The sequence below is a fragment of the Procambarus clarkii genome, chromosome 1, assembly GCF_040958095.1.
Source record: "Procambarus clarkii isolate CNS0578487 chromosome 1, FALCON_Pclarkii_2.0, whole genome shotgun sequence".
Taxonomy (NCBI): domain Eukaryota; kingdom Metazoa; phylum Arthropoda; class Malacostraca; order Decapoda; family Cambaridae; genus Procambarus; species Procambarus clarkii.
Window position 1 is genome coordinate 37,022,839 of NC_091150.1, and position 19,393 is coordinate 37,042,231.

Genomic DNA, 19,393 nt, shown 5'->3' on the forward strand with positions numbered 1-19,393 from the left:
AGTTAGGCGATGATAAAATAAACAGAAATGGTTGGGCGTTTGTAAAATACCTCAGGGAAAACAATATGACTGTTTTAATCTAAACCCATCTAATGTCACCCATCTCTCGGGTGGAAGGCTTGATTATGTAATGGGTCATTGTCTCAGAGAGTGCTGTCCACGGATCGTTAGTGCAAGAGTTAATTAGCGATGACCGTGCCATACTCAGCACAATCAAAGATGTTAAATCACAACATTATGAAAGGACAACAGTTAACATCCCTGACAATCTACACATGCACTTCAAGCGCAAAAATAAACGATTGGCATGTCATTTACATTTACCAATGTAAATGCTCTATATAAGGACCTTGTTAATGAAGTAACACGGTACTATGCCAAATGGGTGAAACCTAAGTAACCAAGAACTAAGAATAGAGGACAGGATGACAGGTGGCTGCAGGTAATTAATGCCGCAATGGTGAACATTCCAATTGTAAACTATGTGAACAAGAGCTGGGACATTCTCTCCAACACTATATCTGTGATTGCCCTGTTTATCGGCGATTTCAGACCAAATGGTATGAGGTACTTTGAGCTCCGTAATTACACTCTGGAATATTGGAAGATATTCTTATGCTGTACCCCAGATTTTGCTAGTGGAGGCTAATAGAAGGCTAACATTTTATGTTCTCTCCTGATTCCATGTATGACTGGCCGTCCTGTGAGGTGGGGATGTTAGATGAGGTTGTAGCTGGATTTTGATCTACACTGTGTAGTCTTTCATTCAGAATAGAGGAGCAACACATTGCTGTGTATACCTAAGCGTGTTAATAAAAAACAAAAATCTACGATTGGATTGCTCAACTTGGGTCTCATTCTAGCAATTTGAATTGGTTCCAAAATGTTACGCTCTAGTCTAAAATAATAGAAACGCCGGTGTGAGAGGAGCGACTCCTGGCTTTACAATGATCACCTATTGTGAAAAAAAATTCTCCTAAATAATACATCGCATTTTGACGTATAATTTCCGTACGGTCAAAAACTGATGTACTAAAAATGGTAGCGGTTTGCGAAATTGAAGTGATGTCCCGTTTTCTGTTCGTGGGTGCTCGGGTAATTTTAAGTTTTGGGTAATTTAGTTATTTTTTATTATTAACATCTTTATTGACAAAATTAATTACAATTTTGCCTAATCTGAGGATTTTGATAGTCTTATTAAAGTGAGGGTAATGCTGGTATTCACTGTCACGCAGGACAGAGGGTCATACATAAGACAATAGGTCTAAATTGTAGGCTGAAGCACATATATATCATGGTTACAATCAATGTTTTAATGTATGGATATGTGAAAACAACTTTCTATTGTTCACTACCACACAAGGGCAGGGATGGGTTCATAAGTGATGCAGCTTAGAAGTAATATAAATAAAAATTGTTCTTCATTCTTTAAAATGGACAAGTAAATTTTGGGTAAATTGTTAGGATGTCGTCCAGAACACCTGAGTCAATAAAATAGTTACACAGTTGGTGGTACAAGAGGCCAGGAGGTCTAAAGTCCTTTACGGTTTCACATTCATCAATATAGTGTTCTAGTGAATGCATTAAAGGTTTATCATAGAGTTTACAATCTGAGTATTCTGGTAGTGGCAGTACAACAGTTCAGTGACGTTGGGAACGCTCGGGAGAACGGGCCGAGGAAATTGCCTAAGGGACAAACCGGTACGGTAAGAAATACCTCTTAAGTTCTTAGGTACGATTCTTTAAGTTATCGTGAGGTATTCCGTTGGTATCGAACTTTACTGCACAAACACTTAAAACGGTAAACCACAGATTTGAGGCCAATGGGAATAATGAACCTTTGTATTTTATATATCATGCAATAACACGATTATTGATAAATACAAATTGAAAGTTAATTTGTGGATTAGTTTCAAAGTTTACGAATTATAGCTAACAATATCAAAGTAAGGAAATTTGATATAACATGTATTTAATGTATAAGTATTTTAACAATGAGTAAGAATTTCTTCAATTCTATAACATTTTCCTTATAAAAACGTTAGATAAAAAAATATGCAAAAAATTTATCTCAACATCAAATAACTTTAATAAAAAGCTGTAAAAATTTGCTCAGTTAAAATTTTATTTATCGTAAGTAATTTACGAAGATTTGAAATGCTGAAACCTTAAACCCGTGAACGTTAGTTTGAGATATAAATAAATGTATATTTACCACTATTATTAGAGTGAAAATATGTTTTCTAAATTAGACTCAATTTTATAAGTAGATATAATACATATGTTTAAAATTCAGCTATAAGAAACATATCCACATTTGCATCAATTAAACATGAAAAGGATCATCTACAAATTGACGATAAAAGTGGTTTTAAACTGACAACGTTTCTATCCAAAAATTAAAATTTCTCCAAATTAGAAAAGGAAAACGGGCTGCATTGCTACCCCATTATTTGAGAATAGAACTTGCTATCAAATGGAAAAAAATAATATGATGTTGCAATCTGTCAATATAAGATTATTTCCAAATTTTTAATGATCACTCACACGTGGATATGTTTGTTTCTTATTGTGAACATATGGCTATCACTTACCGTACATGTTTGTCCCTCGGGAAAGTTGCGTCCTCCACAATACGTGATCCCTGAAGCCACGTCGAGTCTCCCTCTCCCTTAAACCGGCGTCACTGTCAAACCAAGAGTTGCCCTCTCACTTAAACCGGCGTCACTATCAAACCAAGAGTTGCCCTCTCACTTAAACCGGCGTCACTGTCAAACCAAGGGTTGCCCTCTCACTTAAACCGGCGTCACTGTCAAACCAAGAGTTGCCCTCTCACTTAAACCGGCGTCACTGTCAAGCCACGAGTCGCCCTCTCACTTACACTGGCGTCACTACACTAACCTCAAGTTGTTTTATACTCGACCTTAACACTTTGGAATCAACTCAATCACTAGAATGACACCCAAGTTGAACAGTTCACTCCTCGACTCCTTTGTTTATACATAAATTACGTCTTCTGCGAGCAGGTTGTTAGCTCGTTTTTACTTTTAATGTCTTTTAATAAAACTATATTGTCTTAGTTTGAACTATCTGGAACGTCAGTCCAGGAAGTACCAGGCGAGTTCTCTAACCACTGCTTCCTGGGGGTAACAAAAAGGAGGCTTGGTAGAGGACCGGGCCGCGGGGACGCTAAACCCCGAAATTATCTCAAGATAGGACTGCCAGCAGTGGCGTCTAACAGCCTGGTTGATCAGCAGGCCGCGGGAATATTGACTCCCGGAACCAACAACAGGTAAGTAGATAGAACGTCATTCATTGTCTCCAGCGACCTGCCATAAGTATTTATGGTCTGTGCTGTTCTTATATTCGCGGTTATAAACATATAATTGCTTTGAGGTTCTAAATATATACAAGTGCTTTTTGTATATATTTTGGTTTACAATTTTGAGGACACAATGGTTAAATTCTACCAGTCTACTGAATGAGTTTGTTCGCTCACATGTTTGAAAAGGGTACAGAGCTTTCTTGAATATATTTGACAGATCATTTGTGTTTTATTATTCTAGTGTTCACATTCCTACCTAGTTCCGACATCAAGTCACAGGGCTGTTACACTAAATACCAGTTAATCTTGTGCCCAATACGTAACCCAACTATAGAATTAACTAACTTAAACGGCTCACTGCTTCCTAGTGTGTTTAAACCTGATGATAATTACAGCACAAAGTCAATAGTTGCTTAGTTCTCCTGCTCTAATATACCACGATAATGAACCAGATCTACACTGGTGGACCTCTGCTAGTGATTATGTGAACCATTTCCAGGCCATTTCCATGGATTACTCTACGCCTTTTTCTGTAAGGATACATCCATTTATTGTCAGAAATCGAAACGTGGCCTGTTTCAGTATGGCTGTCCCACCAGCAATACGGAAGAGGATGGCAGGATATGACAGATGTGAATGACATAGCAAGGAGAGGTAAAATGTCAACATCTGACAGCGTGGATGGCAGCCCATGGTAGGAGGGGTGGTGTGGATGGCAGCCCATGGTAGGAGGGGTAGTGTGGATGGCAGCCCATGGTAGGAGGGGTAGTGTGGATGGCAGTCCATGGTAGGAGGGGTAGTGTGGATGGCAGTCCATGGTAGGAGGGGTAGTGTGGATGGCAGTCCATGGTAGGAGGGGTAGTGTGGATGGCAGTCCATGGTAGGAGGGGTGGTGTGGATGGCAGCCCATGGTAGGAGGGGTGGTGTGGATGGCAGTCCATGGTAGTAATGTTAAAGTGGCACATATATTATAGTGGAACAGTATTAGGTAGAGGATACTCTCGGTTATCCAATTAGCTTCGACAAGTGGAGATTTGAGCAGCTTTTAGGGTTAAACAAAGTAGTCACTTGCGTCACTCAGCACTGGGGGGCTGTACAAGATGTTTTAACAGGTCTGAGGCAATTTTTGATGTCAAAGATTTAAGCTTATTCTATATTTTTCGAACATAGCTGCTTGATGGGGTTCAAAGTTCTACTCCCCAAGCCCGGCTTGACTTGTGAGTTTGGTCTATCAAGCTGTTGCTTGGAGCGGCCCGCATATCCACCACAGCCCGGTGCTGAACTATAATCTGACCGACTTCGTTTTCTAGCTATTTCCTTTGTGTTAAGCTTTTTTTTTATTGGTCATGCAGTTACATCAAATACGTTATCTTTGTTTGAGGGATAGTGTACCGGATGACAAATAGAGCAGAATAGTAACACTATTGAACGAACAGGTTCAGAAGCCTGAACCTTGATTCAATTCGTCAAATTTACTGTCACCTCTTCGTATACAACCTTTAAAAACAAAAATTGCTAAGCCATTAATAATATAGCATATTTTTTATAAATTTCCACAGAAGTGATGCTAAATTGTACACGGGCATATTTGACTGCCCGGAGGTTAAAAAGACTAATGAAGAATAGTTCTCAAAAGTAATATTAAAGGAATGCATGGCAGGCCTTCAAATAAATTAAATCTACTACAAGATAACCACAGCCCGTACTGCTGGGAATTTTTTGTTGTGTAACAATCTTAAATCATTGGTGAATAACTCTTGCAAACCACCATAGCTCTGAAAACATGCACATTATTGAAGAATTTGAGCCGGACACTAAGCACGTATAACGGTAAAGTAACATTTCCTCAGATCGCACCTGTATTTTTTCGGGGAATTTTGGCGATTAAAGTTAGGCGTAAGGGAAAGGATTAACCAAGACATTCGTACAATGGCAAAGGCATCACACACACGATGAGACATTAACACCTAACAGATTGGTTGTATAAATCGTGACTTTCCCAGTACAATACTCCAGCGATAGCACTAAAGACGTTTTCTCCCACATTGATTTATGTTCCTGTTGATTTTCAATATTAAACCCAACATTTATTACCATTCAAAACCAGTGAATTTAATCGAAAAACAGTATTATAAAATACAAGTGTAGTTCAAAACCGAAGCTGATTGAGCATAACATTTACTTCAGGAGTCAGATTATTTTGATTCACACTAGCAACTATCCATCTTAAAAGTGCAATCGTGCAATTCGACACTCACTGGTGGTAAAACTGCTTGCACTATGAGCATACAAAAAATGATCTGAGCCATGCTACCTAATTTCCAAGAGATGAATTTCATACTGCTTAAAACTAATCAATAGAGATAGTTGGAAAGTCGGTGGGATGGGGGGAGGGGGTTACACTACTTAATTAGCACTACAAAAACTGGATATTTATTACATTAATAAAATTGAAATATTAACTTATGTATTGCCCAATTCAAAGTATGGCAACATCTCAAAAAAAAAAAAAGTGCAAGGATATTTAAAGAATTTTAATCTCCACACTTTATTACCAGATGAAAATTAAAGAAAATAGTTGGTCCTTGTACATGGAATGCTATAGCTTGGGAATGTGCAGTGTTGGTTTCATTGCCGACATGGTCTCTGCCTTTCCATGGGTAAAAGGTGTGGCTGAAGAAGAATTTCTACTCTTCTGGAATCTCCAAGCTGCCATCGTCAATACCTTCAATGATTTCATGGGGGTTCTGACCTTCCACGGTGCAACCAATACTCTGAAAAATAATTAAACTAATTATGATCAACGCATTCTTTAAAGTACTTTCTGCAAATGCTTCCAACAATACATCACCAAATTACATATTTAATTTTGAATACCAGTACTGAATAGCCATAGTAGTATCACCCAGACTGGAATAATTAGTAACATGGTAGTGATGATTATGATAGTAGCAGTGGTAGCTTGTCTATACTGGAATAATTATAATTATTATAATTATCAGTATAATTATTATAATTATCAGTATAATTATTATCAGTATAATTATTATCAGTATAATTATTATCAGTATAATTATTATAATTATCAGTATAATTATTATCAGTATAATTATTATCAGTATAATTATTATAATTATCAGTATAATTATTATAATTATCAGTATAATTATTATAATTATCAGTATAATTATAATTATCAGTATAATTATAATTATTATAATTATCAGTATTATAATTAATTATAATTATCAGTATTATAATTATTATAATTATCAGTATTATAATTATTATAATTATCAGTATTATAATTATTATTATAATTATCAGTATTATAACTTATTATAATTACCATTATAATTATTCCAATTACGACCTTTCCCATTTTACACAATAGAAGACTCATTTCTACTTACTTCCCCTCTATTTTCTATTTAATAGTAAATAATAATAAAAGATATCTTAAGGTTATGAAGCTCCCTCACTCCATCCGTATTTTTCTTCACATAGGGCAGATTCCAATCATTTCTAGAATGATCTGATAGGCTTGTCACAATTATTTTGAAAAATACTAGAGGCTTTTACTGTGCTTGCAATGTATGATTGTTTCCAGTAGAAGTGCTAGAATTCTATCCACTATATTTTTCCTTCAACTCCAGTGGGTGCCTTCCATTAAGTTTAGATTAATTAGCACTTTTTGCCAACGACCATATTCGTGTTTGGGTTTAGCACCAGCAGCCATTTGTCTGCCCTTTGAAAAAAAAATTTGGAACACTAGATTCTCGATTTTTACTTATTAATTTGGTGTCGACTGCCAACATTAACATGTACAATACAACCCGCTCTGGTAGGTCCATAGTCACACAACATTCAGGACAGCCTGGATGAGCATTGCTTGCTACACATTTATTACTATTCATGAAATGCACGTTACTGGCACTTATACAATGGACAGTTCAATAGGAAAATTATGCCTTGCCGGTTAGCAAAAATGTGTTCTGGATGGTGTGCCAATAAAGACGTTAAAAAAAAATTCAATAATGCTTCAATACCATATAGTCAGATCAGTACTGCTGACATCAGTATAGTACAGATCAGATACTGTTCAGTGAAGTCAATGACATTCAATTTTTTTGTCTACTTGCAGCCATCCTCCATATCTCACCTCTGTGGTCATAAAACGTCATTAATTATACAGACAGTCAACTTCCAGCCAACTTACCACAATCAACATAACTAAAGCCTTACTTTGTTACTTTTTTTCATTTTAACCATAATCAAAGACATTGCCTCCAAAATATGTTGTGAAATTGTACAAACTGCCAAGAGATCCCATCTCAGCTTTTTAGTAATTAAAAAATCAATTTGACACTAAGTCATGATGGTACAAAAGACAAGAATTTTGCAATACTTATAGGTGAACTTGGGAATATAACATTTGACCATGTAATCTACAATGTTGCAAAGGTGTGTACGTATATTAATTACGAAAGTCTGCTGGAAAGGTAAGCCTCTTCCATATAGTTTTCACTTACTAGTCCATTTCTTAAATCAGAGAAACCACAGGAGAGAAAAATGTTCACTATATAAAAATTTAACATCAATACATGCATTTTAATATTTGAAGAACCAGTTTTTCCACCACAATTTTATTTCTTTGTAACAATTTGAAAGGTACAGTAACTGGGAAATAAAATCCATATTATATTATATATATATTATATTAGTTTGTAGAATCCCTGGGTAATGCCAAGTAAGCTAATAAAGCACCTACTCAGCGACCATTAGGATGCACATATTCTTGGCCCCCTACATACCCCATCTACATATTATAGATGGAGCATTTGAAAAAGCCTTATAAACACTAATGATAAAGACTTTCCCACCCAATGTAGCCAAAATCTAAAAGGATCCCAATTACCACTACTCAACCTCAAGAGAATAGCCAAACCCTAATGCTTGTCAATGCAGACAACATACATATTGATACCGATGCAAGCAAAACTAAATTATTCAGCGACATGTAGTGACGACGGACAATTGGAAAACCAAGTTTTGCAGACATCTATAAATTAACCAATATATTGCAACATCAAACAATACCTAAATTAACTCATGGTAGATTTTATCTGCTGCCCCCAATAAAATAAATTCCAAATTGCCAGTATTAAAAACCAGAAGGATATTTACCTGTGCAGTTCCCAATACCTCCTTCAGTGTACCGCACAGTGCCTTGGCCTGTGAACGTGGTCGCATGGTGCGGGCAATTTCCAACATCTGGTCCATTGTCAGGTTACCATTGTGCTTAACTATGGAAATAAGAAAATTATATAATAATGATGTATATAAACTTGATTTACTTGATATTTAATGCATATAACTTTCTATACTCTGTATTTCTAAAGTTCTGTAGTAAAATATTATTTAAAAAGGTTCTCAATACTGTAGTTTGAAATGATATACTGTAACTTATTTTCAACATGAAAATAAAAATGACAAACCGATTCATGTTCCAATTTCCTTTATTTTTTTGCCAAAAATCATTCTCCAAATTTAGAAAAATAACAGCATAGATATTTGCAGATGAGGAATCACAATAACGTGACTGAAATATGTTGACCAAACCGCACACTAGAAAGTGAAGGGACAATGGCGTTTCAGTCCGTCCTGGACCATTCTCAGTCGATTGAGAAACGTCGTACCCACACTTTCCATTGTGGGTTTTGGTCAGCATAGATATTTTTTTGGTCCAAAGATAATTAAATGACTTTAAACAAATATTTAAGTGTAGCCCAGCATTGAATGTAATGCCATGAACGAGCAGCCTGCACCCGAAGAATGTCAATTGGGTGATTGGAGCCACAAACAAGCAACAAAGCTTGCAGGACTCGGGGTCGAATGTGTCACCGACCCAATAGACAGCATGACAGGCAAAAACAAGGAGCGTCACCCTGAGACAAGGAGACAAGCAACCCTCGAGCTCGCACAACGTGAGAGGGGATGCAGGGATTCTCAGTGGACAAGAGTGTCCAGCGGGGTTTCTGAGAGCCCCTAGATTGGGTCGGCTAAGGGTTATCCCAGGCAGGGTATTGCTAACTGGTACCCAAAACTACCAAGCAAACTGCTAAAAGCTGAACTCACAGGACATGTCCACTCACGAGGCAAAGCAGGGGCACCGCTACACAAATGACCCTAAGATAAGGGGGAGGGAGAACAAGGCAGAACCCCCCCCCCCCACCAGGCGAAATAAAAAGAAAAGAACCTCGCAAGAGGACAACGTACCCAAAGAGAACAAAGACGGCCTTGGTAAAAACTAGCTATGCAGTACCCTGTGCCCCACCAGAGCAATAACTACCACTTGCCCAAAGGCAAACCAAGGGCAGAACCCCCACCCCCCATACACTTTGGGTGGCCAAATGCCATAAGGCCAACAGAGGTAGACCCAAGGTGACTTCTATAAGGGAACTCCAAGCCCCAAGGGGAAGTACTTAGGGCACTCAGGGAAGCAAACCCTAAGCACATGCAGCCCGAGTACTTGAGAAATTACTCCCAACTCGCACGCCACCATAAGAGCAGTACTGAACCAAGCACAGAAGACTGTAGTTGGAGCTACACGACTGCACGATCCCATCAGTCGGGAACTGGGGTGTGAATCGCCAGTACAAGGGTCTGGGGCTCCCCCCAGAGAATCATTCAAATAGATCATTGTAATTTATAAAAACTTGTATAATCATGACAACAGTAGTAAGGGAAGTGACAAACCCATGATTACCAAGAACAAGAGCTCTAAAAAAAATAAGTGGTACTGCTGACATTTACAATAATGTATGAATGCTCAATGATGTACAGTAAAAATCATATTTATAGGTTCAACAACGTAAATTGTACATAATGTAATGAGTATAGCAAGTATACAAGAATGTATATTGGGATACTTAATGTATACTAGTATAAGATGAGAGTTCACACAAATATGTCTGAAAATACACACCTAAGCAATAACTATGATTTAAGTGCAAAATAAATTTTTTGTAGAATCCCTGGGTAATGCCAAGTAAGTTAGTCAAGCACCTACTCGGCGACCATAAGGATCCTTATATTCTCGGCCCCCTACATACCCCATCCACATATTATAGATGGAGTAGTTTAAAAAGCCTTAGACAACCTTAGTAGGATAAGCATTTAAAAGATTCAGACCTATGAGGAATAATAGGCAAAGTGCATGGGCAGTTTGTGGAGGAATAGTAGAAACAAAAGGAAAGATTGCAAATAAAATATAAGAACTGTGGTATGCAATGGAGAAGACTACAACTGTACACAGTACCTTGAGAAAGGATGTAAGTTACATAAACAAAATTTGGTATTTAATACACTAACATAGTTTTTCAGCTTTTTATAACATGCAAAGTGTTTCTGAAAGTACAGTACTAAAGTTGCCGTAGAATCTTTAGCATCCAAATTATCACTCCTCTTAACTTGGGAAAATGCTGTAACTTTCAGAACTTTGCAGTAACTCAAATGGCTCACATTGTCATGGAGAAAGTGCTATACTACCTTCAGAAAAAATGAAAATGAGTCAACATGCAGCATGCCGCATACAAGTTTGGGCAGGACTTTACATGCTAATCAGGAATATAAAACAAACGAATACAATTGCCAAAATAGCTAACTAAATATTCACTTACTGTGCTTTACTTTCTTTCGGTCACGTGGGGGCTCCTTGAGGGCCTTTATTACAAGAGAGGCAGCAGAAGGGACAACCTCAACCCGAGCCTGACGATTCTGGATGATGAGCTTCACAGTCACCTTCAGACCCTTCCAGTCCCCAGTGGCTTTCATGATATCATCACCAACTTTCTTTGGGGACAGACCCAAGGGACCGATCTTTGGAGCAAGAGAAGACGTAGCAGCCATCTCTCCTCCAACACACCGCAGACATACTGCAAGATGAGGCCAAAGTCAATATTTCAGTAACGTTACTTAAATGTATGAAAGTTAAATTTTAAAGATAATCCAAGCTTTCATTATAATATTCACAATAGTGTTAGTGAATAGAAAATTAACCTGTCTAATAACTTGCTTGTTAAAGCCAGTGCTACATTCACTGTTTTCAGCGAGCAACATACCTCCATCTATCAATATAATTTTTGTTTAACTCATTCCAATGTTGCGTTACCATAATAGTAACTAGTTTTAAACTAGAATTTAAAACTAATGTTTTTCACTATACAAGATGCAAATTTCTTGAATAAGAATGTCTTTTTCCATAGCAAATTATTTAAAGTGAATATTGCACAAGTAAAGAAGTTCATGTTCCTCAACATTTAAAAAAATATAAATTTTAAAGCTATTCTTTAAGGTCTCTAAGGGGAGGCTACATTACAATATGTACTTCTAACCACTGAAAAAAAAATGTACAACTAATAAACTAAGTGATGAAAATTTCCATAAAGGTGGCCTTTAATTTACAGGGTATAGAATGCCTACACGGCAGTACATGAGCAGCTACACGTTTCTACCAAATTTCAGTCATTTAATTCTGATGGATCATTGTCCAGAGATTATATATGTGCACACTAGACAATTGTTCAGAGTTAAGTCGTTTCATAGGTCTTCGTTGGTGAATGATTAAATATGGTAACAAAGAAAATGTAAACAAAAATAAACAAAAGTGCAAGTTTTCTTCTTGGGTATTAGTACATAAATATTTATGCATTACTTTTTCCAGCCAAGTATATGCATTAGCATATGTATAGAGCCTTCAATGGCACTAATAACTACTAACTTGGCAAGTTATGCCAGAATCCCTTATACTTAAACCAAGTAGAACCTTGGTTGACGACTGCCCTTGAGTACAAATTTTTTGGTATACGTCAAATTCATCTTAAAATTTTAATTGGTGAAACTACGATTTACTTGGAAGACAATGTCTGTACACGTATGGGTCGAAGGAGCACGTGGTGCTGGGGGGGCGAGGCGCACTGTTTTAGTAGTGACGACCACGGCCGCACTATAGTTCTTTTTTGAAGCATTTCATCGTTTGCCTTTTTTTTTTTCTTTCTCAGTATACATCACACCTCTCCTCCATACACCAACAAAGTCCTCAATCAAGGCAAGATATGTACTGTATTGTACAAATCAAGTTATTCGGTATAAAATATATGTTAATATTTTTTGGGTTGTGGAACGGATTAATTCAATTTACATTATTTCATATGGGAAAATTGGTTTTGGTTGACAAATTTTTGGTTGATGATGAGTCTCTGAATGGATTACAATCAAACGAAGGTACCACTGTATTTAAAATATAATACCGATTTAAGAAATATGAACAGAATAATGGAAAACTTGCCATATTTAATCTAAAGGTTTCATATTAGATACTTTCACATTATATGGCAAGAGAATAATCACTATTCCTGGTCTGATTCTAAGAATGGGTTCATTTTTGGGCCAAGCGTTTGCCATTCTGAGGACAAGCAAAAATCAGGACAATATATTTTAACTCATCCACTATGCACTATTGCTGGGGCCATGGAGGTTAATTATCCACAAACTGTGCATCATGAGTGGGACTGTATTAGGGTACCACAAGATTTAAAACTCGTGCAGGTACATGGTGCTCACATTGGCTTTCTCAGGCCTCCAGTAAACAAGTCCCATTTCGAACAAAATTGTGGACAACATTCTTGGATGCAAACAGCTTAATACTGAGTGAGATACCATGTGTTGCACATGGTATCTCACCATACCACCATATGGAGGTATGCCATACCACTATATGTACCATATGGTACAACATAAGGTATCGGCACCACTGCTCAGCATAACTAACGACGAAATATAAAACTATGATACTGTAATAAAGACCAGCATGTTCCAATCAGTGAACACATGGCTTATGATGTTCACAGCATGATGCAAACTGCCACAGCACACTCCCATTGCTTGGAGCATCTATGCATCCTGAAACAACCTTGTGCTCCTTTAGAAAATAAATGCGTGCAACATGATTTATATTCAAAATTTAGTGACTAGGGTTCTGACGACAGCAGCATTGTGCCTAGTTAGCAATAAGCTTATTATATAGGAGGCATTATGGCGAGTCAGGTGGCAGTGTCAGCTGAATAGCATAGTGATACTATGCTCTGTTTGGGTCCAACAAACCAGCTTTGTGGTATATTATGGTGCACATAATGAAGTTATAAAATGTGTATACAGTATAGTGAAATAATGGTAAAAACTTAAAATTGTTCAAATGTAATATTTAACTGTGACAAAAATCTGTGTACCATTACTCTACACGATCTATGACTAATACTAGATAGCGAAACGAGCATTTCACTTTTAAAAAACCACCAGTCAAAATATATAAAATTCAAATTTATTACATTCAATGTATATTATGACAGTGCACAAAATAGGGACTAGGATGAACTCATTGATAACTGGCTATAAGATTACTCACCAGAAATACTAAGTGGTTCACAATGGTGAATAAAAATATTGATTAAGTAGTTATATATATACAGAGGAACCTTGGTTAAATTTAATCCGTTCCTGCACTGAGCTCGTCACGTAAAATGCTTGCAAAACAGCAGGAACACTAGGAAGCACCACATGGATCTCTAATAGAGCAGAAGCTCATCAATTGAGAAATACTCTGCAAGTGGCTCGCTTGTTACCTGAAATGCTTGTAAATGTGGCGGCTCATCACCCGAGGTTCCTCTGTATATATACTGTATATGCAGTATAACAAAAACTGTTCTTAGAATACCTGTATAATAATTGCTTACCATACAAGATTTAGCACATCAATCCATGCATTTTAATATTTGAAGAAAAACTTTTTTTTGAAAAAAGTTTTTCACCCAAATTTTATTTCTTGGTAACAATTTGAAAGTTAATTGGGAAATATAATTCTTTATATATAAATATAGTTTGTAGAACCCCTGGGTAATGCCAAGTAAGCTAGTTAAGCACCTACTCAGCGACCATAAGGATTCACATATTCTTGGCCCCCTACGTACCCCATCTACATATTATAGATGGAGTATTTTAAAAAGCCTTCTCTTAAAATAATTTAAAAAGTTCTTATATTAAATAATTTAGTATATAATACACTGACTAGTTAAACTATGATATAGAATAATTACTTTTAGCTCACATTAAAAATACTGTAGTAAGAAATTATCAAGATACCAACCAAGGGAGACTGAAGTCAAGCATATAATGTAATGAAATGACCTTTATTAATTAATAGCTCCCTGGTTAATTGACTTTACAAAACTTAAGATCTACAAGTACAAGCCTACCTGATCGCCATGTCATGGGAAAATGACTATCCGGTTTTCCAAAAAAACAAGTAAAACAACCCAAAAAGTAGAAGCAATGCAAAATGTACATACAGAGCTTCCCAGAAGTACTTCTGCACAGCATTTTTAAGTGAATCTAGCCAAACAAAAGTATTTTTGTTATATTAGCAGGAGGCACAGTACATCACAGATCCAATCAGTTTGCCTCTGGCGATATTTCAATACTACAAACCCTAATCCAACAAGATTTAATATACAAAACGCTTGTGCACCAGCTGTCCTCCCTGTGGCCTAGGCTACACCAAACATGCAAATTGTCTAACAATTAAGAACAAAACCTTAAAACATCATAGTAAATAACGTCCCCAATACTTAAAAATAAATGGTAATAGGACATATTAAAACACGTACAACACCTAAACCAAATGACTTACAAGATGTGTACAACGACCCACTAAAGAACAATGTTTACAGACTCCTCCCAGCCTACAATATTTTATTATAAATTTAATTAAATAATATATTTCGGGAGAGGCCTAGCTGGAGGAGCGGGTCAAGAGCCAAGGAGGAAGAGGAGGAGGCTGGCCCCACACCCCCACCAGACACACACACACACACACGCTGCTACCTTACCTTGTGCGGCAGGCGGGCAGACGCCGTCATGTATCGTATAATAACACAAGAATCTCAAGTTTACCGGTCTTGATCTCCGAGGGATCGAATTTGGCAGGCATTGCGGAGTGTTACTAGCGGGTGAGCGGACGGCGGCCACACAGACAGGTGGTGGATGAACTCAGCTGAGAACGACCACACGAGTTGCACCCGTCGGCTATGGCAGACACGAGTGTAAAGGGCGGCCACCACGACGCCGCCGACCGCCTCTGGCAACTTTCCCTCACACTACGGGCCTAAACCTATTTTATAATAACACTATTTTATATGAAATGACATTCTATTTTATATGAAATAACATTCTATTATATATTTAATACCATTCTATTCTATATATGTACTCTTGTATGTATGTACCTTACATTCTATTCTATATGAAATAATATTCTATTCTATGTAAAACAACATTCTATTCTATACGAAATAACATTATATTCTATATGAAATATTAACAATGATAATTTGCTTTTATATAACATACATACATTAGGGACATCATACAGTGGAGTATTCGTATATACACTATGTGTGTAGTTTGTATATGTGTAAACTAATTCCCAGAGCACAATCATTTACAATCAATGTACAAGAATGTAACAACTCTTGTATATATCTCAAAAAAAAAAAAAAAAAAAAAAAAAAAAAAAAAAAAAAAAATTATAATTGCATCACACTTTCCTTTACTGTATCTTTTAATTATTTATATATATAAATTTGTGTTTATTTATTTAAATGCATAGAAAACATATATTAAAAATATTTAATTTTTTAATGAGGTTTACATCACGTCACACAAGTGGAACCTTAAAGACACTACCCAGCTAAACATTTTTGCCGTATCATTTGTATTATTATTTGTATGTATTATTACATTTATTATAAAATGTCTAGCTAATGAAAATGATTATAATAGAATTTTTATTGATTTACAAGGAGCTTTTGATAAAGCCAACAAAGAGGTTATTTTATATGAATTTGCTGGTCTTGGTGTTAATGTGTTCTCAACACATTTTATTCTTTATACTCATTTAGTATTAAGTATTAGTCATTAAAGTTTTTCATGCCCGAAACGCTTTGCGTAATAGTGGCTGTAGGCATTGTATGTACTAGCTCTATCTATAAATCTATCAATTTATGTAAAATCTCTTGTATGTATGTATCTTACCTGAATAAACATTTTATTATTTATTTATTTATTTAAAGGGAGATTATTGCGCTGGCTAGGGGATTATCTTTACGAAAGAAAGGCTCAGGTGTGGTATCAAGGTTGTATGTCAGGTGTGAGATCTTTTGAACTCGGCACACCTCAGGAAGAAGAGTGTTGAGTCCCACCCTGTTTAATGTACTAATGAATAAGATAGCATCTGAGAGATACTCAAATGGGGTAACTCCGATCATATATGCCGATGATATTTTGTTTCAGGGCAAAGAGATTTCAAAGGTTCAAACAGTGTTGGACAATTTCGGAAACCTGTGTCACCATATGGGACTGGTGGTTAATGAAAACAAAACTAAGTTTGAATGTAGAAGTCGGAGCCCCATTATATTGAAAATAAATGGTAAAAATATAGAGTTAATATATATAAATATTTAGGCATATATGTTGGATATACCCATGAGAGTTTGGAAGCCGAGATGAACAGACTGTTGGGTCAATGTCGGAAGAGATTACAACCTCTGAAGGCCTTGGCATGCTGTGGAAAGGGAGTGGGAGTCCCTGTGCTAGGAATGATATACTTGAGTACTGTAAGATCTCTTATTGATTATGCTGCACCTGTCATTTCTTGTTTTGGTAAAGGTAGGATGGGTAAGTTGGAGAAGGTACAAAATGAAGCCATGAGAATTATCTTAGGATGCCCAAAAAATGCTATGATTGAGATAATGAGGATGGAGTTAAATCTGCAGAGTATTGGGGATAGAATTGTAGAGATAAATGTAGCCTCTGCCACTAGATTAATGAGTGGTGGGGGAGCTAATGAATTAATCCTCTCGGTTCAAAAGGTGGGAAGTAGTGAACAGTGTATGATAAAGAAGAGAGTATATATGAATAACTTATGTTCTAATGTTATAAAGTATGATGTTCTTACAGAGTGTATTGCTGTGCCCAAGAGAAAATTCACACCACCATGGGAGGATTGTAATGTCGAGGGAGGGAGCCGGTCGGCCGAGCGGACAGCACGCTGGACTTGTGATCCTGTGGTCCCGGGTTCGATCCCGGCGCCGGCAAGAAACAATGGGCAGAGTTTCTTTCACCCAATGCCCCTGTCACCTAGCAGTAAAATAGGTACCTGGGTGTTAGTCAGCTGTCATGGGCTGCTTCCTGGGGGTGGAGGCCTGGTCGAGGACCGGGCCGCGGGGACACTAAAAGCCCCGAAATCATCTCAAAACCAAAAAAACGGCCAGCCTACTCATGAGAAACTCTCCAGACACAAAGCAGAACGCTTTAAGAGAGATCAACGTCGTCTTTGCCTTCAAATGCCCGTTTGGGGACTGTAAGCCTCAAAAAACTCAGTATATAGGCAAGACAACAACAGCTCTTTCCAGGCGATTAACGATGCATAAGCAACAGGGCTCCATTAAGGAACATATAATCTCTTCCCACAACCAGACCATCACCAGAGAAATCTTAGCAAACAACACAGAAATCGTCGATAGATACAGCGATAGCAGGCTTGACATCTGCGAGGCACTACACATCAAGAATTCAACACCAGCAATCAACAGCCAATTAATGCACAACTATATTCTACCCACTTCAAGACTCCGCTCCAATATAGAAGCATCAAGATATATGGGCCAATAGGCCCTCTGCAATTACTTCCATTCCTACCTTCAATACCCATTGTTTCGTGTTCTATCCTGTGTTGAAAGTTTTGTTCACCTCATCCAAAACTGTTGTAACATATCACCTCACCCAAAATGAGGGTATAAAATGAAAAATGAAAGCTGTTTAAATCATAGCATAGTAAGAACTCTGTTTAGTGTTTGCAGGTTATAGTTGTGTGTGTGTAAACTAAAAGTCTTTGAAAATGTAATAAGTTATTACGAAACGCGTTCAAGTGTCGCGTCTGACTAGAAATAAAAATGAATTTTGGAGAATTGATTTTTCAATTACCATCAACAGTTTAAAGAAACATTAGAAATATCGAGAAAATTCATGTTAGAATTATTGATCTTACTTTTTCGGTCATATTTAATAATATGTCTACAGGAAAGACTGTATATATATATATATATATATATATATATATATATATATATATATATATATGTATATATATATATGTATATATATATATATATATATATATATATATATATATATATATATATATACAGTCTTTTCTGTAGACATATTAAATATGACCGAAAAAGTAAGATTAGTATAAGTATATATATATATATATATATATATATATATATATATATATATATATATAAATAAATTGTTAAATCCGTTTCAGTATCCTCATATCAGCGAGATGGAGAAATAATAACCTAAATGTTCACATATATAGTTGGGTGTTTACACAGTGGCGGCTGTTGGTGATTCTGAACATCAAAGCTAGGCTTTAGTAAGCGATTCCCAGAAATGTTTCTTATCCCACAAGAAGATATATACGGCCTAGGGGCCTCGTAGCCTGGTGGATAGCGCGCAGGATTCGTAATTCTGTGGCGCGGGTTCGATTCCCGCACGAGGCAGAAACAAATGGGCAAAGTTTCTTTCACCCTAAGTGCCCCTGTTACCTAGCAGTAAATAGGTACCTGGGAGTTAGTCAGCTGTCACGGGCTGCTTTCTGGGGTGTGTGTGTGGTGTGGAAAAAAAAAGTAGTTAGTAAACAGTTGATTGACAGTTGAGAGGCGGGCCGAAAGAGCAAAGCTCAACCCCCGCAAAAACACAACTAGTAAACACGTTGCTTCGCCTGTGGTAACGATGGCATATACGATGTATTGCGGGTGGCAACAGTGAGATATCAGGTATATATATATATATATATATATATATATATATATATATATATATATATATATATATATATATATATATATATATATATATATATATATATATATATATATATAT

At 36.6% G+C, this 19,393-nt stretch overlaps 1 protein-coding gene across 1 annotated transcript; it reads right to left on the minus strand.

Annotated features, from left to right (window-relative positions):
* Positions 1-5,857: 5,857 nt before the first annotated feature.
* RpL12 (ribosomal protein L12) lies at positions 5,858-15,496 on the minus strand. The gene is made up of 4 exons (XM_045760081.2): positions 15,335-15,496; positions 11,008-11,262; positions 8,513-8,631; positions 5,858-6,099 (listed from the first exon to the last, which is right to left on the minus strand). Exons 1-4 carry the CDS (start codon positions 15,369-15,371, stop codon positions 6,013-6,015), a joined length of 498 nt encoding a protein of 165 aa, XP_045616037.1. The 5' UTR covers positions 15,372-15,496; the 3' UTR covers positions 5,858-6,012.
* Between the last annotated feature and the right edge of the window lie 3,897 nt (positions 15,497-19,393).